Here is a 22,331-nt window from a genome sequence, read left to right on the forward strand (position 1 = left end):
GTAAGATCCAAGACACCCTAAACTAGATTGAAAAGATGTCTCAAAAAATAACAAAAATGGTATTCTCTTTAAAACCTGGTAGTTGTAAAATCTCAGGTATTACCTACCCTACTGCATCACTTGGGCATTTTAACAAGACACAGCAGCTGACAAAGGTGCCCATTAAAATGTGAGAAAAAACTGTCATAAACATTGTAACTATTCCTGTTCTAACATACTTAAAAGCATTTAGTTTTAAGGCCTTCATGTGGTTTTATCACTTAAAATAAGCAGTACCATATAAATATCCTGTTTCCTAACAGGAAAGAATGCATAGATCTATGATAAAAACTGAGAAGTATATGCAAGTAAGCTTCCAGTGACAAAAGCTAGTTGAAAGGATACAGAACTGTTAACTGTACCATCTTTTCTGCAACACAAATGATGATCCCAGCTCTGTTCAAACGGTGTTAAACTTGAGAGGGAGGTGCTTTCCAGTATAAGGGATACACACACACACACACACACACACACACACACACACACACACACACACGCCTAAAAGATAACATCATCATCATCATCATCTCTAGTTTTTACAGTACCTGAGAGACTAGTAAGGAAAAGTAAAACTGCTCGAATAAAACTGTATGGCAATATTAGCTAATGAAAAAACCTGAGCACGGACCAGAGTTGATGGTACATGATTTTAATTTCTGCACTAGGAGCCGAGGTAGGTAGCTCTCTATAAATTCAAGGCAAGCCTCGTCTACAGAGGGAGTTCCAGGACAGCCAGGGCTGTGTTACACACAGAAGCCCTGTTTCCAAAAACCAAATCAAAGCTAACAAAAAACAAACAGATGAACAAAAAACCCTTGCACAAGGTCAAAGCAAATGCTCGATGTGTTTAAAAGACAGAAAAACAAATTGCTTAAACAAAGTCATGGTATGGTGTTTGAATCTGAAATTAAAAAAAGTTTAAATTTATAGTTAAGCATCATTTTTCTGGAATGTTTCCTTGAGAAATCATAACTTAAAAATATAATCAACACTACGTAGAGGTAGCTATACAGTAGCCTCATCTACAATAAGGTAGTCCCTTTGATCTTCTGATACCATAAAAATTCCTCTAAAAACCTGAGCTCATCTTTTCAGGTTATTTTCTAGTATATGCACTACACAATTATAACATAATGTCATTTATTTACAAGACTCAAAGAAAGCATCTCCAAGATCAAATATATACATTTTTAATAACTGAAATATTTACATAATGAAGCCATATCAAGGTAAGACATTAAGAACAGTGTTTTGGATGTCCTCTCAAATGTTTAAAAAAAATACAAAACAAAAACCCTAGTAACTCAAGCTCACAGTTACATTATTCTAACAACCCAGTCTTTATCTTTTGAATAAGCAAACATGGCAGCAGCCACACCTAATTTGTTGACAGAGCTGTTTAGATTGGTACTTTTCAAATAAATTTTGCCTCAAGTGATCTTCTGAATTACTAATAAAGCCCAAGGATTTCCTGCCACCAACACAGTTAAAGCTTGATGACCAGTAATAAATTTTGTGAGAAAAAAATGTCTTCAATGTGTCTTGAATGATGTATCTTTGGAAGAAAGATGTAAACATTTAACTACCATGGTGAATTACTATTATGTTTTGTCAAATTTCTTTTGTAAACTTACCTTATTTACTTATTTATTGGCGCTGGGAACAGAACCCAGGCCCTCTTTCATGCTAAGCATTAAGCTCTCCCACTGAGGTAATCCCTAGTCATTTGTTTTAAAAAGGTGAGCTCCTCCCCTCCCTTATACTTTTGGAATTGTTTTATCTAAATGAATACACCAAAATTAAATGAAGACAATTAAGTTGAAAATGTATTGAGTCAAATGCTTGAGAACTTTAGACTTTGCTTCAATTCTGGGCCATCAAATCAGGGGAGGGATAGATTGTGATGTGTCATCCTATTTGCAGAAGAGCACTGAGCTGCTCAGCAGAGTGCTGTCCACTGCAGAGTACCAGGCTCTGGGAAACAGCCCATAATTGTCCTAGTTATTTAGGCTGGCACAATTACCACTTTTCCTTTATGAGTGTACTGATGAATTACAAAATGTTTAAGGGAGCCCACCAAAAAAATTTTAAAAAAGACTTTTATACATACATTCACATAAACACATTAATACAGAGATACATTAGGAGGGAACTGTCTGCAAGGTTTTGCACTCTAATTTTAAACTCCATGCCTTTACAAGGGCTTGCCATTTCTGATAAGGGAAAAAGGGATGTGGCTGTAATGGGTATGACTAGTATTCAACTTATTCATGTTGGCGCCTATACAATACAGTTTTAATATTAAGTAAAATTCTGCAAAAGAATTGGGGAGCCATTTTAATATTTACAAGGACAGGATTCTGTCAGATAGGCTGTGTACAGCGGCTGCAGGAGTCTGTGCCTGGTGAGCATAAAGAGAACCAAGGACACCGATGGCTTTACAACCAAGGGAGTACACAGAGAATCAACAAATTAGAGGACAAAAGAATTCACATTTTCTACATTAAAAAAATTACAGATCTCACAAATGTCTTTGAAGACACAGAAAATTCAAAGTCCTTTGAAGGGTGTGAAAGAAGAAATCTGAAATGTAACTCTGAATGTAAAAAGTTTTACTTCACAAGACCAATTTTCTTGGCTTCTGTTTCATATATCAACAATCTCCACATTTTGACTATAAAAACTTCTGCTTCTTCATCTAGTACCTAGAAGATAAAAGACAGAAACACTTGTAAAGATAATTATTAGTATATTAAAACAGTAACATACAAAGAAATTGCCACCCACCAAAAACAATCAACATAATGACTTAAAAGAACAATTGTCCAGTATGAAAATAAACACAATTTTTAAGGTACAAAGAAAGATAATGATTCAGCCAAATTCGATTACTTACTAAATACTAATTTCAATATACTATTTGTTTTTTTACTGATGTGATTTGAGACACACGGCTAGGCCTGACCTAAACTTACAAAAACAATCAACATAATGACTTAAAAGAACAATTGTCCAGTATGAAAATAAACACAATTTTTAAGGTACAAAGAAAGATAATGATTCAGCCAAATTCGATTACTTACTAAATACTAATTTCAATATACTATTTGTTTTTTTACTGATGTGATTTGAGACACACGGCTAGGCCTGACCTAAACTTACATGAACGTGAAGATAACCAGGAGCTCCTCCCTCCACCTTACAGGACTGTGCACTAATTCTACTCCATAGTGTTGGAATACAACTTTTTTCTTTTACTTTGATATTAGTTTTATAGATATTAAGTTCATACATATCTAGACAAACTACTTTATAAGTAAAGCAAAAGCTCACTACACTGAATAATTTAGAAAGCACAGGAAGTGGTGGCTTATGCCTGTATACCCAGTACTTGGGAGGTAGAGGCAGGCAGATCTTTTTGAGGCCAGCCTGGCCTACGGTGCATTTCACGTCAGCCAGGGCTACACAGAGAAAGTCTCCAAAAACAAAAACAAACAAACAAACCAGAAGTTATTTATGGAGAAATTAAATATACAACCATCATTTAAAAAAAGATTTATTTATTATATGTATATAAGTACGCTGTAGCTATCTTCAGACACATCAGAAGAGAGTATCAGATCCCATTACAGATAGCTGTGAGCCAGGCAATTGGTAAGCTGGGGCACTTACCAATTAGGAAAGGGTATGAAGCGAGTTCCAGTATCTGTCTTTTCCTCCCTAACTCTGGGACTGCACACCAGCACACTCAGCATTTTAAGTAGGTCTGGGGCAGAGAACCCATGCTTAAGCAGTAAGCACTTTCAGGAAACAATAGGTTTTCTTTGTGGGTGCCTGGTCTACAAAGTGTGTACCTCTGCTTGAGCACACTTCTACTAAGTTGGTTGCAAAGCATCATACTTGACCACAAGAAGTTAATCCACATGTACCACGCACCATGAAAGCTTTTTATAAAAAGCATTTAAAAACAAAATTACCTATATGTTTATTTGTCTGGTGTAACAACATATTTGCTGGGGCTGGAGAGATGGCTCAGTGGTTAAGAGCACTGACTTCTCTTCCAGAGGTCCTGAGTTCAACTCCCAGCAACCACAGGGTGGCTCAACACCATCTGTAATGGGATCTGATGCCCTCTGCTGGTGTGTCTGAAGACAGCTACAGTGTACTCATATGAATAAAATAATTAAGAGAAAAAAAAGAAAACACATATGCCATGGTGTTGACACCAAGCTCCAGTATTTTTTTCTACTCCATGTCTCAATGCTCTTCAGAATTCCCAAGGCTAGGATACACACTGGCTATCACTGGGACTAACAAACTAATTTTCTGTTATTTCCTGAGACAGGGTCTCACTAAGTAGAACATATACCTGCCTCTGATTCTTAATTCTGGGACGAAGATGTGCAATTCCATGCCCATCTCTACTTTCTTACCTTTTTACTCTGTTAATAATCTTTTTCCAGTTGCTAAACTCTAACTAATCCCTAACAATTCATTGGCTTACCAGTCCTTAATTCACTCCAATGAGCAGTTCTATTCAAATTTAGTTCTTCTCTTCATAACTACCCTTGTATTTCTTGCAATAATTTTATTTAAAATGCCAACTCCTCCTCTCCTTCTGCTTATAAAATTACAATGCTAAATAACCACAGACCCTAATATAAAAATCAAATGTAATTAGGAATTTGATTTTTCAGCATGGTTGACCCCCATAAGTTGTGCAACGTGAATGTCTCAGAGGAATTCCTATGGTGTATTCCCTTCGCTGACTCACAAGCAGTAGATGCCATAGTCCTCCGCAGTGACAGCACACACCTTAATAGCAAGGACAGCAAGGTTCAGTATCTGTGTATCCATTGCCCAGTTTTGTATAGGCCTACTGCTTTTATCAGTACTTAGTGTTACCAAACATATAATGGAAACATATGGTTCAATCTTTATTAATAAATGGGGGAGGGAGATCAAAAAAAAATCAAGATCAACTTTTAAATGTTTCACATCTCCAGAAACAACAGGGGCATATACCTGCAATACCTGGACGCTCAGTCTAGAGATCAGCTTTGAGTTCTAGACTAGCCTGGGCTAAGACCTGTCTCAAAACATCAAATCAATTGATACATGGTAATTATAAATTTCTGCTGATATCTTTACCATCATATTAAAATTTTAATTAAAATAACACCAGAAAATGCATTAAATTTATAAAGTAATTTGGTCACATAGATATTAAAGTAATACTGTTCGTCTAACTTACCATGGCGACATCGTCTAAAATGCTCTGTGGTGAACTATGTGCCATAACCTAAAAAGAAACAATTAACTTATGTTATAAAGAAAGAAAATGAAGATACAAACCTCTAAGTAGCAGGGATATCTTTCCTATGCCTGGGGAGTCTGCTCTACTCTGAGACAGGATTTGACTGTGCGGCTCTGGCAGGCTTGGAACCTGAGAGATTTGTCTGCCTCCCTAATGCTAAGGCAAGTAACGTTATAAAAAGCTCTATTCGCTTTTTATCCTGGGACTTTGATAACTAAAGACAAGTTAATCGTTACTTCCATGCTATATTTTTAACACTATTTTTATTTTTCTATGTGGGTCTTCTGGTGTAGCTCCGGCTGTCCTGGAACTCACTCTGTAGACCAGACTGGCCTTGATGGCCCCTGCCTTTCCCTGAATGCTGGGATAGAGGTGAGGTGTGTGAGACACCACACCTGGTTATAAGTTGCTTCTCACCCAACCCCAGTATGCTATGTAACTTAGGGTGACCGCAAACTTCTGATCCTTTGCCTCAGACTCCCAAGTGCTAGGATTACTGAATCTGCCACATTTGGGTTCCACTCTGTAGCACTGACTGAAAATCACTCTGTAGACCACAGCAGCCTTGAACTCATTGAGCCCAGTGCTAGAATTAAAGATATTAAAGGGCTAGAAATAAAGTCCAGCATGGCTACCTATGCCTTAATGGTATAATCATTAAAAATAAAGAAGTCAGCCAATATTTGCTCTCCAAAATGGCAGAATGGTGTATTTATACCATTACAGGCACTTCCGTTCTTCAAAGTGGAAGAATAGGAATATGGTAGTTCCACTATAATAACCAACTGTTTTTATTATATTAATAAAAAGAAACTCTGCTTTGGAAACACACTAGAGTATACACAGTTAGATGATGGTCTGATGTACTGGTTGTACATGCCATTAAATGTTCCAGTACTCAGGAAGTGGATGAACTATGTGCCATGACCTAAAGAGAAACAATTAACTTACGTTATAAAGAAACAAAATGAAGATACAAACCTCTAAGTGTATCTTCTAAGTGTAACCTCTAAGGGATATCTTTCCAGTGTCCGGGGAGTCTGTTCTAGCTCAGACAGGATTTGACTGTGTGGCTCTGGCAGGCTTGGAACCTGAGAGATTTGTCTGCCTCCCTAATGCTAAGGCAAGTAATGCTATAAAAAGCAAGTTCAAGGACAGGCTGGGCCATAGGAAACTGTATCCAAAGAAAAAACTAAAATAGCCCATAGAATTTAAAATGCCCTTATACATTGTACAATAATGGCTAAGGTACAACCTTTTCATAAGGTTCAATTTCTTTATATATATATATATATATATATATATATATGTAGTAAGGATAATATTTGTGACTTGTATACCCGAACACTGTTACCAAGTTAAAATTAGAAAAACTATCATAAAACCCAAACATTGTATCTGTCAAAAACTCTAATTAGTACATGCAAAACACTATTAATGACAAGACTACTGCAGAGATAGGTGACTACCAATGAAACTGACTAATTTCCATCTCTGCAAAATTCAAATCCTAGACAGAAAGGTAGCATGGCATTTGCTATAGAAATGGAAAGAAAACACAGTTCACAAGATACCAATTCAGTCCTCCCTGATTATGAATCAAAGCTGTGGTATGATAGGTCTGACATTGGGATAGGAGGTTTACTTCAAACATTGGGTCACTTAATTAAAACTGAATTAAGCACTCAAACTTTTTATTTTAAGAAGTGTCAGAACTAAATTTTGTGTAGAAGGAGAAAAGAGACCAACCTTAGAACAAACAAAATCAACTAATGTAGCTTCTTCTTCACCTATGTATTCTATGATTTTCTTATTGATCCACGGCCGGATTCTGCGTTCCATCAGTATCTGCAAAGCAAAGCCTAGTTATAAATAACTAAAGAACTGATATTTTCTATTCTACTCACACAAAACTCATTAATTTTAAGACTAAAATAAGTAAAGTTGTAGGGGCACAGACTTTCTATCCAGCACTCAGGAAAAACAAGAGCCCAGCAGATCTCTGTGAGCTCTAGGCCAGTTACATTTTAAGAAACTGCTCAAAAATAAACAAACAGATAAACAGAATTACCATGACACAGTATTATATACCTATGATATACCCATAAAAACTATACCAAACAGGCATTTGAACCTCCATGGTTTTGCTGCTCTATTTACTACAGAAAGAAGGATGAACCAACCAAGATATCCATCAACAGACAAATGGATATTAAAAATATGGTACACGTTTAAAAACTGTATAAAGAAAAATAAAATTATGAAACTCACAGGAAAATGGATGAGTTTAGCCATGAAACATTGAGGTTACACAAATTCAGAAAGAAAAAAAATTGACATTTTCTTGCTCATATGTCATTTATTGTGTGTATGTGTGTAAAGACTATTAAGTTATTCAGTGTACAGAACATTTAACAAGAAAGATTTTAAAAGGTAGTATTAGATAATGAAGGGCAGAATGCAGGGAAAAAATAATACATACATTGTGAAACAATATATAAAGCTAATCATTTTTCAAATCTCAACTCATTAATTATTCTGGGTGTGATGAATAAGTACATCTTATCTGCTATTGCTAAAACCAAATAAGACTGTATATTACACCAAAAACGCAGACATTCTGACATGTAGTGTGCTACTCACAGAATCCACAATAGACCAATCCAAAGGATAGGCAAAGAGCTCTGGTTTGGCTGTGGGAATTTTCTCAATGAGACTCTTAATGTGTTTGCGCTTTTCTTCGGTGTTTACGGTGCCTTTGGTGGCATTTTTATCATCTTCACCGTAATCCAGGGGAACCAGTTTCCTTTTCCGGGGCACATCATCACTGTCTTCATCCTCGAATTTGTTAAAGACACTATCTACAGGTAGTTTCTTTCTCTTCACTGAATTGGGTTGGCCAGGACTATTGGAAGCACCTATAGTTAAAAGCACTATCTTAGTATGAAAACATCATTTTCAAATGCTAAATCTGACAGCCCACCATCCCTCAAAAGGTGCAAACATATTTCCACAATTCTCTGAGAAAGATCCCAACTGTAAAAAAAAAAAAAAGTAATAACTCTCTACTCACAAGTGCTAGAAAATTTAACTTTTCACTTCTTCTCAGAACTGGAGGCAGCTGGAGATATAGGAGCACTAGTAGAACTATGAAAACAATTGTGAGCTAGAAAGGCATTGTTGAATACTTTGCTATCTACCTACGATGGATATACTATACAGATAGTTTCGTCCTTACAAACAAACTTATTGGGACATGGGAGGAAAGGAAAAGAAAAGGCAATGCTGACATACCCAATTTAAGACTTAGTCCTATTTTTGGCCTATGCTCCTCAGGCTGCTGCTGATCTGGTGAGTTTTCATGAGGAATAATAATACCACAAGGAGACTCATCGCCAGGAGTGTTGGGTGTTGCATTGCCACTGGCAGAGGACACAGATGGAGCAGAGCTGATAGGTCTCAAAGTTGGTTTGAGACAAGGCTTTTGCTCTGGCTCTTCTTCCTCTTCCACAGGCTCCTCTCGTTTCTCTTCTTTTTCTTGCTTTTCTTCTTCTTCTTCCTCTGATTCTGGCTCTTGCTTTATTTGCGGTTGCCTGCGCCTCTCAGCTTCTTGCTCCATCTGTAACCAAAAAACACTACTTAGTTGACTTTAGAAAAGACTAATTCTTGTCTGGCGATGGTGGCGCACGCCTGTACTCCCAGCACTCGGGAGGTAGAGGCAGGCGGATTTCTGAGTTGGAGACCAGCCTGGTCTACAGAGTGAATTTCAGGACAGCCAGGGCTACACAGAGAAACCTTGCCTCAAAAAAAAAAAAAAAAAAAACCCAACCCCCCACCCCCAAAAAAGACTCATTCTTTCCTTTGCTTTATATATTTTTGTTTTGTTCATTTGGTTTTTTTTTTTTTTTTGGAGACAGGGTCTCTGTGTCCTGGAATTTACTCTGTAGATCAGGTTGACTCTGAACTCAGGGATTCACCTACCTCTGCCTCCCGAATGCTGGGATTAAAGGTGTGCCCCATTACTGCTGGGCTTCCTTTACACATATCTTATGTAAAGTAGTTGATTAAGCTAACCAGTGGGCTCAATTCTATCTCCTCAACCCCAAATTAAATTAATAACTAAGCACTAGGAATAAGGGAGGTGGTTCAGAGGTTAAAAGCGTTGGTTGCTCTGCCAAAGGACTTGATCCCACAAAGCTACAGCTGACAACTGTCTATAACTCAGGTCCCAGAGGATTCAACACCCAGTCAGCAATAACAAAAAAGGAACATGAAAAGATATGGCTTTTTTTTTTGAGGCATATAACATGTAAAATTATGAAAACTCATAGACGACAGAAGAACTGAAAGTGTTTTTAAAATGACAGTTCTTAAATGCAAAAATAAGAGCACTGTTCAGGGCTGGAGATATGACTGCTGTTCCAAAGGTCCTGAGTTCAAATCCCAGCAACCACATGGTGGCTCACAAGCATCGGTAATGAGACCTGACACCCTCTTCTGGTGTGTACAATGTGGCTACAGCATACATTTATTTATTTATTCATTTATTTATTTATTCTATGTAAGTATACTTTAAAACAACAACAAAAAGAGCACTGTATAATCTATTCTGTTTATATATATGACAAGCTATTGGGTTGAAAAGACAGCTCAGCCAGACAGTGGTGGTGCATGCCTTTAATCCCAGTACTTGGGAAGTAGAGGCAGACTTATTTGTGAGTTCGAGGCCAGCCTGGTCTACAGAGTAAGTTCCAGGACATCCAAGGCTACACAGAGAAACCCTATCTCAAAAAAACAATAAACCAATAAACCAATAAATAGATAAATAAATACATAAATAAAAGCTCAAGTGATAAAGAGCATTTGCTGTTCTTGAAGAGAATCCAGGTTCAATTCCCAGAACATTTGTCACTCCAGTTTCGGAAGTTCTGACCTTTAAGGGCAACAAGCACAACTGTGGTACATATATTTACATGTAATAAGTTACTACAATCAAATGAAATTGTAAATACACCTTGCTGTCTACATTATATTAAAAGATGGTCACCATTTGATGTGTAAGACATTTACAAATGAGGTATGAATTTGAGGTGCTGGGAAGTAGTTCAGTTGGTTAAATGACAGCTATACAAACTTGAGGACATGCAGCTGATTTCTAGTGCCTACTACATTCAATGAAGCAAATGCTCAAGAAATGACAAATGAAGCAATGTGGTAAGAGGCAAATTCCTAGCCTGCCAGCATAACATTGAAAGAACTGTTTCAAAAAAACCACAGTGAACTGCTTCTGTGGACTATATCAATAGAGACTGACTTCCGGCTTGTACATATGCACCACCATTAAAGTATTCCCCAAACATACATGTACAAAGTTGTGAGTTCACTTAAGATTGATTGAAGATTGATTTCTGTACTAAAAATAACAAATACTAATAATCTTCCAAATAATAGCATTATCAAGTTCAAAAGGGCGTATAGTGTAATCCCTTTATCAACAAACTATATATCATAGCTGACTTTTAAATGATAAAGTAACTTAAAACTAAATTTCAGATGTTATAATAGCTCACCCTTTGGAGCTCTGCATCTGGATCTGGATGGCCTTCTGCTAGTAAGCGTTGCCTGATTTCCTCAAGTTCTTCCTTCTCTCTCTTCCTGTCTCGTTCGTCAGCTTCCATTTCTTTTTCCCTATCACGCAACCGTTTCTGAAGAGCACTACCCCTGTAAAGTTAATAGGATGCATTTAGTGATCAGACCATTGTCTAGTACACAGACTGTCCACAACAGAGCCTTTCCTCAATACTAGGAATCAAATAAGTGAGTGCTAAGACTCAGTGAAACATCCAAGGCTGTGTGTTGGCAACATTAATCTGATACAAGTAAGCACAGAGGTGTTATTTTATTTTGAAAAATCATGTTAATGTGTCTAACAACCCAAAGATAACTTCCAAGGGTAAGACAGCTGTTTTGTGCCTATTCCAAACTGAAGACTCAACACTTAATTGTATTTTTTTCAGATGTAAAGTATGAAGACTATACGCCAATTGCTAATAGACTTTAGGGGATAAAGGTGTAACTCAGACAATACAGATGAATGTATACCATTGTGTGAGGATGATCACCCTGCAAAAACAACTGGCTATGATGTGCATGACTTTAAACCCAGAAATCAAAAGAAAATAGTAGGTGGGAACTATACAGTAAAACAGATCATCCAGTACAATAAAGATAAAGTGACTCAATTCATAAGTTTACATTTATTTATCAATAAGGAGATGATATCAGGTGAGTATCAGGCGGAACACTTATGAAAACATGGAAGACAAATTCCTGAGCAAACTAAATAGTTAAAAGGTGTAACTTGATATAAAATGACCCTCCATTATGGGCTCTCCTGTAAAGACACTAAAATTATTGATTCTAATAGCTAAGCACACCCGATATTCCCACATTCACAAACAGCCCATCAGCTCATGCTTACTTACCTGTAGTACTTTGGGTCATCTCTATCATCATCATAATCTTCTAGGAATTCTTTTAGTCGTTTAGCCTCTTTAGCCTTTGCAGAAATGAAGGACAACATATATAAACCTCAAGTAAGAGTCAGATTACTGCCTTTCCCTTTCTTAGGAAATATTCATAGAGCTTAAAATTTTATAATTCTCATTACTTCATATATGAAATAGGCATCATATAAAACTTTTTTAAAAGTCAGCATTAGGACATGACTGAGACATGATAAACATCCACATATACAGGAATACAAAATACCCCTGAATGTAATTCCCAAAATATATTCTTTTCCAATAAAAATGCCAGACATACTGGGAAACAAAACAATGTTCCCTTATGTATACACTAACAAAAGCAACCTAATTTTCATTGGGTAGACTACGTTAAATGTAAGTAATATGCAGGGTTTAGATCTAAATCATGTTTATATATTATAAAGGTATAGCTACCATTTGTAAAAAACATTTTCTCTATCCAGAACTCTATCCACTTTAAATTAAATGGTTAATAAACTTGGAAGATAAACAAAATCTTATTTTTGGAATTCAAATCAACCTGGTATATTTAAAAACTTTGTTTTTTATGGCTTACATCTAAACACTTTAAAGGATTTCATATCTATATGTAAAGCAGATAATGGTTTCTGACTTAATAATCTTTTAACACCTTTTAGCTTCCTCGATATAAAGACTTGTAACAGACATCCAAAGGAACCATCGATCTATTCCTTAGTAATTACTTCCTAAAGCACAATAAACATTCTTATGTAATACTTCTAAAACATTGTGAATTTAACTCTAACATATCATACACATTTCTTTACACCAATTGTAAAATTAAAAATTTAAAAATTGAATTTTCTTGTTTCAAAATTATGATCAATCACTTTTCTATGGTCCATCCCAAGGCACTAAGCTTTGATATGGTAAGCATTCAAATAAATGAAAGGTTTGCTGAGTATTCTATGTATCAATGTTCAAAATCTAGGTATAGAGGTACACACTAACCCCAATGCATTTATTACTCTGGAAAACTTTAAATTGTACTGAACATATCTGATACTTAAACACGAGAAAAAGCTTATGTAATTGGAATTTCCAAAAGTTCACAAATAAATTTTTTTTTTTAAAGAAACTACTTCTTGCCGAGCAGTGGTGGCGCACACCTGTAATCCTAGCATTTGGGAGACAAAGGCAGGCGGATTTCTGAGTTGGAGGCCAGCTTGGTCTACAGAGTGAGTTCCAGGACAACCAGGGCTACACAGAGAAACCCTGTCTCGAAAAAGAAAAAAAAAAAAAAAAGTACTTCTTACTGGACAGTGGAGGTGAATGCCTTTACTGCCAGTACTCTGGAAGAAGAGGTATATAAAACTGAGGTCACGGCTAGCCTAGTCTACAGAATGAGTTCTAGAGAACCAGGGCAACAGAGAAACTCTGCCTCTGTATGTAGAAAGGTTTCAGATTTGCTCACAGGAAGCACAACATTGTCTGACTCTAAACCTAATTCTCTATTATTCTATTCCAATTGTTCCATGGAGGAAAAAAATTAAATTCCAAAATAGATGCTTTCATCCTACATTAATTTATTCAAATAAAACTATTTTAAACAATTCTATTGACAAGGATCTATGATTCAGAGAACACATTATCTAAATGTCATATGCACTAGATAACGCACCCTTTCTTTACTTCTAAAAATTCCTACAGTCTCACTTTGTTCTCATCTTGAAGAAGTGTTTTGAATGGATAATTTACAAATTAAAGATAAAATAAAATTTACATTTTGACAAAGACACCACACACTTTTTAATTTGTTTTCTTAATACAGGGTGGTCTTGAATTCAGAGATCTGTCTGCTTCTTCTGCTGGGAGTGCTGGAATTAAAGGCATGAGTTCTATAGATGTGCAACATACTACTGAAACAATTTTTATCATTATGCTTAAAAACTGTGCCAACTGGTGCATGCTTACAGTTATCAGTATAAATGAAACACAAATCTAACTTTGTGACTATATGAAGAGAATATGGTAGCATAAGAAAACTACTTGATAAGTGCTAAATTATACTTCTGCTTACAACATTGCCAAAAGGGCTGAAAAAAAAAAATGCCTCAGCAGTTAAGAGCTCTTCCAGAGGACCCAGACTAACTTCCCAGCTCCTATACGGCAGTACACAACTGTCTCTAATTCCAGTTCCATAGGATCTGCCTCCCTCACACAGACATATATGCAGTCAATACATCAAAAATATAAAATAAAAATGAATAGATCTTAAAACCAAAAACAAACCAAGGGGTAATGGTACACACCTTTAATCTCATTGGGTCATATAGATAGGTAGATCTCTGTGAGTTCAAGGCATGCCTGGTCTATTAAGTTCCATGAACTACACAGAAAAACCCTGTCTCAAAAAACCCAAAGACCAAAAAATAAACAATTGCTCCCTACAAAAGAATGACTTCCAACAAATCACACAACTACACTGTCTAATTAAACAACTTTCATAGCTATTTTAAAGAAAAACTTTATGGCATTTTATTTATTTGTATTATGGATGTCACAAGGCACATGTGGAAATCAGGGTACAATTTGAGGGTGTCAATTTTCTCTCTCTCAGGTTGGCTGATTTAACTCAGAACTTAGAAGTGGAGATTGAACTCATGAGTTGTTATGTAGCTACAGGGAACTCTCCCAGTTATACAAGTTTTTACAATCTTACCCAAAGGATGTCACATTAATGCTAAGGTTCTCTAACTCATTAGGGTAGATTGATACCATGCAAACATTCATCAGTGGACAGCAAGTATTTGAAAAGCAGGAAGAAATATATACTGAGTCTATCTCAAAATTATTTGGAATAAGAAATCCAGGCCATGGCTCTGAGTTCAAAACTAGCCTAGTCTACACTGTGATTCTAAGACAGTCTGAACTACACAGTGAGATTACCTCAAAAAAAAAAAAAAAAAAAAAAAAAGAAAAAAAAGAAAACCAAAACTCTGAGAAGCTGATTCATTTTTAAGGATTTGTTTGACAGTAAAACTGAATGTTTCTGACAAGACACCTTTTAAACCTAAAATCTCACCATTTCTCTTCTTCTTTCTTCTTCTCTTTCTGCCTCCTTCTCATATTCTCTAGTTTTCTTTCGTTCTCTGATTTCCCAATTCTTTAGGCGCTAAGAAAAAGTTTCAGAAATTTAAATTTTAACACAGGATTCTGTAAAACATGCCTCACCATCCTAAGTAACCTATGCTTTTCAGAAAGAGCATTTCCTCAGTTTACCTCTTGATAAGCAGCCTCTTTCTCTCGCAGTTTCCGCTCCAGTTTTCTTCGTTCGTATGCATCTTCTTCATCCTCTTCTCTATCTCTTTTCTTGTCTTTATCTCTTTCCCGCTCTCGCTCTCTCTCTCGTTCTCTCTCTCTTTCCCGCTCCCGTTCCCGTTCTCTCTCTCTTTCCCGCTCCCGTTCACGTTCACGATCTCTGCTTTTTTCTCTATGGAAATAGAACATGAAATATATCATCTTTCACATCATTCTATTCTTTTTCTTTAGGAATCAAGGAAAACTATAACATGTATGATAAATCAATATGCAAATAAGTCAAAATCTATTGTTAATTTCTCCATATTCAAAGGGACATAGAGTAGGGAATCAAGAGTAAAATTTAAGTAAGGCATTTTTTCTAAAATTAACAAGGCCCTGCATTTTAATCCCAATGTAGAAATTAAAACAAAAAGCCACAGATTTCAAATTCTAACTACAAGTTCTAAGTTGCATTCTGAAGTCAATGCTAACAATTACATACATACAAAAAACAAACATAAAACCCAATGTAAGATTACATAAAAGACTAAAAAATAACTGTGCCTAATCATAACACAATTTTGTACAAAAGAATATTGCCAGGCGAGGCTGGAGAGATGGCTCAGTGGTTAAGAGCATGAACTGCTCTTCCAGAGATTCTGAGTTCAAACCCCAGCAACCATATGCTGGCTCACAACCATCCATAATAAGATCTGATGCCCTCTTCTGGTGTGTCTGAAGATAGCTACAGTGTACTTACATATAATAAAAATAAATCTTAAAAAAAAAAAAAAAAGAATACTGCCAGGCATGGTGGCAAACAATTCTAATCCCAAATGTCTGGAAAGCAATACCAAGCTGACCTCTGTGCGTTTCAGATCATCCTGGTCTTCAACAGGTCTCTAGAGAGAACCTGCCACCACCAACAACAACAACAAAAAAAAAAAAAAAAAAGAAAAGAAAGAAAGAGAGAGAGAGAGAGAGAGAGAGAGAGCATACTGCTTTTTCCCAAATGAAATATGAAAGACTAATCAAACATGTTAAAAAGACACTCTAGGCCAGGCAGTGATGGCGCACGCCTGTAATCCCAGCACTCTGGGAGGCAGAGGCAGGCAGATTTCTGAGTTCGAGGCCAGCCTGGTCTACAGAGTGAGTTTCAGGACAACCAGGGCTATACAGAGAAACCCTGTCTCGAAAAAGCCAAATCCAAAAAAACAAAAACAAAAAACAAACAAACAAAAAAGACACTCTAAGGGTGCTTGTCAGATTAGAGCACTGGCTGTTCTTACAGAGGACCCAGGCTCAAATTCCAGCACCTACACAGCAGTCCACAACTCTCTATTAACTCTAATTCCAGAGGATATAGCACCCTCACACAGACATTTACATGCAGAAAAAAAAAAATCAATGCACAGAAAAATAAATAAAAAATAAATAAATCTTGGGGGAAGGGCAATCTAGAGCCAGGCAAGAGTGGAGTGGTCCATACCCGTTATGACAGTATTTGACAGGGAAAATTTCAAGGCTACACACACACACACACACACACACACACACACACACACACACACACACCGACGAACCAGCAACAGACTGAGATACGTAAGACTGCTACAGAAATTTTTGTTTTTGTTTGAAAAAGGTTACTTTAACTCACTATATATGAATATGATTCTGACAAACATTTCGGGAAACAAAGAGACTGTTGGCATACTATGTGCATCAACAGCACTCAAAATTTCTGATACCAGCAATTTGTTCTTGTCTTGGTATGATCTTAACACATTCCTGAACTTTGCAACCTCTAGGATACATATACTACATAAACCTTATATATAAGGAAATTAAAAACAAAAATATTCTAGGTAGCTCAATACCTAAACCACAGCTACTCATGAGGCTGAGGTAAGAGACTCAGGAGTTCAGGGCCCACCTAGACTACATAAAAATCAGACATCCCTCCTCCCCAAAGACACAAACAAGTTGAATATCTAATTAAGAATAAAACAACACTACAAGAACTATACAGACTGTTCTGCACTTAAGGATACTTACTACTTGCACAAGACCAGTTTTATTACTGATACATCAGACAACCTACAACTACCTATAACCCAGGGAATCCACCCCTTCTAGCTTCTGAGGGTACTCTACTTGCATGCATATAGACAAACACATACACAATTAAAAATGAATATTTAAGAAAAAATACACTTACATGTACATACAATGATAGCCCAATGATAAATAAATCCATGTAGGTATACAAGACAACATGCTATAATGAACATTAGTACTTGTGCATGTGTTTTTGACAAAGGGTCTCATTTAGGCACAGTCTCAATTGGCCTAGAATTTGCTAGACACCAGGGTTCAAACTCAAGAGATCTGTCTACTTCTGCCTCCAAAGTGCTGGGACTAAAGGTGTGCCCCACCAGGCCTGGCTTTGAAGGATAACTTTTAAAAAGGAATTGTTTGATTTCATAGAATGCCCAATTCTCACCAAGGACTCTATCAGAAAGGGAGAAAGAGAAGATAATATATACTAAGTATGCAATTCCATCAGCATGGTGCAGGTATAATGCTGGTGGCTTGTCAACATTGACACAAATCTATACATATCTGGGAATACTGAGAAAATGCCTCCATCAGATTGGCAAGTCTACATGCAGGGATTGTCATGACTCAAGATTGATGTGAGAGAACTCAGCTCACTTTGGGGTAGGGAGCGTCATTCCTGGGTAGGTGGTCCTATGCTATAGAAGACATTTGGCCATAATTTCTGTTTTACCAACAGCCTCAGGCTACCGTTCTGGCTTCCTTGTATGATGGACTGTTATACAGAACACTAAACTGAAATAAACTAGCTCATCCCCTGGGTAGATGTGTTATTTCATCAAACAACATTGCAACAAGTCATGTATTTTGAAAGTTTTTGAAAGATGACTTTTTCCATCTTTTCTTATTTTTGATTATTACAAATAAATTATTATCAAATTATTACCAAAAATTCATAGTAACAACACCTTCTAAAAAGGTAAAATTACTACAAGTCAAGACAAACAGATGGGCTCAGGGACACACAAAGGCATATCCTTTGAAAAATACTGGTAGAGGGCTGGTGAGATGGCTCAGTGGTTAAAAGCACTAACTGCTCTTTCAGAGATCCAGAGTTCAATTCCCAGCAACCACATGGTGGCTCACAGCCATCTGTGATCCAATGTCCTCTTCTGGTGTGTCTGACAGCTATAGTAGCATACTCATATAAATAAATCTTGAAAAAAAAATACTGGTAGAAAGTCTCAGTGCAAATAGAAAAATAGCCTACCAACTTAAGGAAATAATGAAACTGCTTACCCTAACATAATAACTAGCCTCAGAAACTACAGAAAAGAAATCAAAAGAAATCACATTGTTTGTCTCAATCACCATCACTCCACCTCCTTCTACCCTCAATACTAAAAATTAAAAACATATTTTGTTTGTTGACAATGTTTCCACTAGGCTGTCTTGGAACTCTGAGATGCCCCTGCTTCTGGCTCTTGTAAGCTGGGATTAAAGGTGTGTGCCACCATACCCAGCATATTATTATTTCATGTCTGAGTGATTTGCGTGCATCTATATACGTGCTCCATGCATTAGATCCCCTGTAACTACAGTAGTGGTCACATTGGTCCTGGATACTGATTCCTGCAACAGTATCAAGTGCTCTTAACTGCTGATGCATTTCTCCAATACTATTGCTTTTGAGATGAGCTCAGTGTATAGCCAGTTATCGTGGAACTTAATACCTAATCACTGATTATGAATTTATCCCTTTGCCTCAGCTTCATTTGTAGTGGCAGTGGTGGCAATACACAGTGATGGCTTTATTTCCAGCACTCAGAGACAGAAGCAGGCATATCTCTGTGTTTTGTGGCCAGCCTTGTCTACAGAGCGCCAAGGCTATATAGAAAGACCCAGTGTCTCAAAAAGCAAAAAAATAAAAATTGCTACTTTCATCAATGTTATTGCATGTACAATGCAGCCAGTCTACAGAAAACCTTATCAACTCAAGTGCAAATAGTTGCACAGAGGAGATCTATTAATTAATTTAACTTTGCTATCAGAAACAACTGTTGGTGTAAAGTTTTACCGTGACCGACTCCGATCCTTGTTCCGGTCTGAGCTCCGCTCCCGATCGCGATCCCGGTCTCGCTCGCGGTCCCGGTCTCTCTCTTTTGCGCGGTCTCGGTCCCTATCCCGCTCTCGTTCCCGCTCCCGTTCTTTCTCCTTTTCTCGTTCACGTTCTCTTTCCCTTTCTCGTTCCCGTTCTCGCCTTTCTCGTTCCCTTTCACGTTCCCTCTCTCTTTCTCTCCGTTCTTTCTCAATTTCCTGTCTTTCTTTTTCTTTTTTGCCTTTCTCTTCTTCCAGTTTCTAGAAACCAACAAAAGTACTTTTAGAGTTAATTCTGTGCCTCCAGTATTCAAACTTCCCCCGGCGCAATGCCCAATACTGGTAAGAAAAGCATCAAACCACCAGGATTTGTGGCTTTAAAAAAAAAAAAAAAAAAAAAAAAAACAATCACAAAGCTAGATTTCGTGCAAAACCAAATACTCTACACAAACCAGGAATCTCCAATCTTGGGTGGAGAAATCTGAGTTAACAGTGGCAGACTACTGACTAATAAATATCTAAACATAACCATGTAGTGATTCCTAGTAATTTCTAGGAAGACAAACTAAAACTTAATTCTGCCCATTATAATGTCTGTAAGTCAGTGGGAACAATGAAAGTATTTATGACCCAGACTCCTCACTATTGAAGGTAACTAGATGAGGGTTTTAAAATAGAGGTGGAAGACAAGTCACAAGAACAACAATCTTTTGCCCTCCAGGTCACCCACCCTCCAAAAGAAATAGAAGCTGAATTTAGTCAAGATCTTTTGTCTTAAACTATGGAAATACTTATTCCTACCATTGTAAGATAGATACTCCACCAAATACAGAAACTTTGAAAACCACTCACTTCAAACAACATACACATTAGTTATTTTAATGTACAATAGTTAAAAGCAGAATAGTTATGCCCACCATTATACCTGTAAAACAATAAAAGATATATTTACAATGATAAATCCGCCCTTGCAAGGACCTTGTATTAACTTACAGATGTTGTACTAGGACCTGGAGCGCCAACACTGGATTACCCTTGCCTACAAGCTATGTTTCTGGGAGGAAAAGCAAGTACACGGTTCACAAATAAACAGTTAGGCCAGTGTGTATCCTGGAAGATTACCAGTGTACCCAAGATTTCTATACAAATTAGGATGGGGAAAAAAGAAAGCACAACAAAAACCCAAACAAGTAAAACAAAAACAAAACACATTTATCCCTGAAATTCTCTGTTTAATTTCACTGAAATTTAAACTGCAACAATAAAATGTGCATTTTTCTTTTTCTCAGTAATGTAAAGCATTTAAAACTTTAAAAAGCAGTCTTACCTGTTAGATACTTTTTTTCTTGCTCACGGACCAAAGAACTGAGAGAGGATTATGAAAGAAAAGCTAGTGTATGAAGCATCAATATATTCAGCTTTTGGCCTAAGTTAGCATATAGGCAAGCCAATACTGAATACATTGAAATTAGAAAGGAAAGAGAGGAAACATGGAGAGGACAGAAACTGAAGGCTATTACAGGGGGATAATCTAATTTCTAAAACATTCCTAATGAAATTTAAAGTTTATATTTTAAAATGAATCTATACTACATAAAACTTACCTCAGTGTCATACAACTTTATTTCGGAGATAATATATACTTACAGATTTTAATTTCTTTTGTACAAGTCCTCAATTTTTTACTCCTGTTGTTTAATATGCTACCTTTTCTCTGATGTAAATACAATTTCTTTCAGAACTCATTTTAAGTTTACTTGTTCTATATACACAAAAACTGAGAAAATTTAGTCCATACTAAATGCCTTCTAAGGAGTTATTTATATATGCAATATGTGTATGTGCACAAGCAGGTAGAGCATATGTGCATATATTTTAAGAAAGATTAAAGAAATGAAATGATTCCTTAAAACAATTAACAAAGTTATGAAGAAAGAGAAAAGGAAAGAATTTTTTTAAAAAATTCAAAAATCTTACCTTATTCTCTCTTCAGACTCATCCGTGCTGTAAATGGACGCCCCCTGCCACGCTGATACCCTGACAGTCTGTGGTTATTTCATAATCTCATACCAAAACATGCAAAGGTTCACTGAGCTCATTGTTTTATTGCTAAGAATTCAAATATCCCCTTTAACCACACCACCCAAAGAGAACTGGTTTTTATTTTTTTGTTTTGATTTCTTTTATTTCTAAATCATGTTTTGGAAATTCAGAACATTGCCAACAGTAAAATTATACTAAGGCAGTGAAATGCCTGACAAACCCCTAAAATGCTGAATACCTTGTGAATTAAATTTTTTTTTACCAACCTGATTTCCTCATAATTTCACCAAAAACATGACAGGGTTTAAAACAAATAAATAAAAACAGAAGGCGGGTAAACCACACACACAACTGTATACCATTTTTAAGCTTGCTCGGCCTCTAATTGGAATAGCAAACATAGAGTATTTATTCTACTATGACTTTCCGCAGACCATTGTAACTCTCAAAAATCTGGGAATTACATTTGTGCTTTTAGACACAATTGCTTCCTGAAAATGCACTGTATGTGAGCTATGGTTGGGTATCTGGACATTAAGTGTTCAGCAGCACTGATAATTAGCATTAATTGTCACCTTGGGATCTTCAAAGCAGTAAGAAAAAATAAGAATCATATATAGAAAGCGAACACTTAACACCACTGAGTTATGTTATGTACTTCTCAGTCTAGTCAGAACCAGTGATATCTTACTTATTACCTCTAATATCAAAATACATCATGCACTTTTCATTTCACCACCCGAAAGCATCACCTTCAATACCAGCGAACATTCACAGATGCACTGTCACTGAGAGAAGCTTTAAATAGGCAAAACTCGTGAGTGGGATTTACTATATACAAATACCCATTTCCAAGCCAGTTACCCCTTTGCATATTTTTCTGAGGGGGCATCCATAAATATAATAAAAAACAGAAGCTCATACTTACATCCTATTCCTTGTTACTTTCCAAGCTGAGAGTTTCA

At 36.5% G+C, this 22,331-nt stretch overlaps 1 protein-coding gene across 6 annotated transcripts in view; it reads right to left on the reverse strand.

Annotated features, from left to right (window-relative positions):
• Positions 1-667: 667 nt before the first annotated feature.
• Positions 668-22,331, reverse strand: part of Rbm25 (RNA binding motif protein 25) — a 49,401-nt gene continuing 27,737 nt past the window's right edge. For all 6 annotated transcript variants that reach the window (XM_052185482.1, XM_052185483.1, XM_052185480.1 and 3 more), the window contains 10 exons: positions 19,304-19,584; positions 15,148-15,358; positions 14,951-15,040; positions 11,842-11,915; positions 10,927-11,077; positions 8,651-8,975; positions 8,000-8,274; positions 7,106-7,204; positions 5,294-5,341; positions 668-2,744 (listed from right to left, as the gene is read on the reverse strand). In XM_052185482.1, coding sequence (XP_052041442.1) covers positions 2,652-2,744; positions 5,294-5,341; positions 7,106-7,204; positions 8,000-8,274; positions 8,651-8,975; positions 10,927-11,077; positions 11,842-11,915; positions 14,951-15,040; positions 15,148-15,358; positions 19,304-19,584 — 1,647 coding nt within the window. In that variant the 3' untranslated portion in view covers positions 668-2,651. The remainder of the gene's footprint in view (positions 2,745-5,293; positions 5,342-7,105; positions 7,205-7,999; positions 8,275-8,650; positions 8,976-10,926; positions 11,078-11,841; positions 11,916-14,950; positions 15,041-15,147; positions 15,359-19,303; positions 19,585-22,331) is intronic.

This window comes from Apodemus sylvaticus, chromosome 6, assembly GCF_947179515.1.
Source record: "Apodemus sylvaticus chromosome 6, mApoSyl1.1, whole genome shotgun sequence".
Taxonomy (NCBI): domain Eukaryota; kingdom Metazoa; phylum Chordata; class Mammalia; order Rodentia; family Muridae; genus Apodemus; species Apodemus sylvaticus.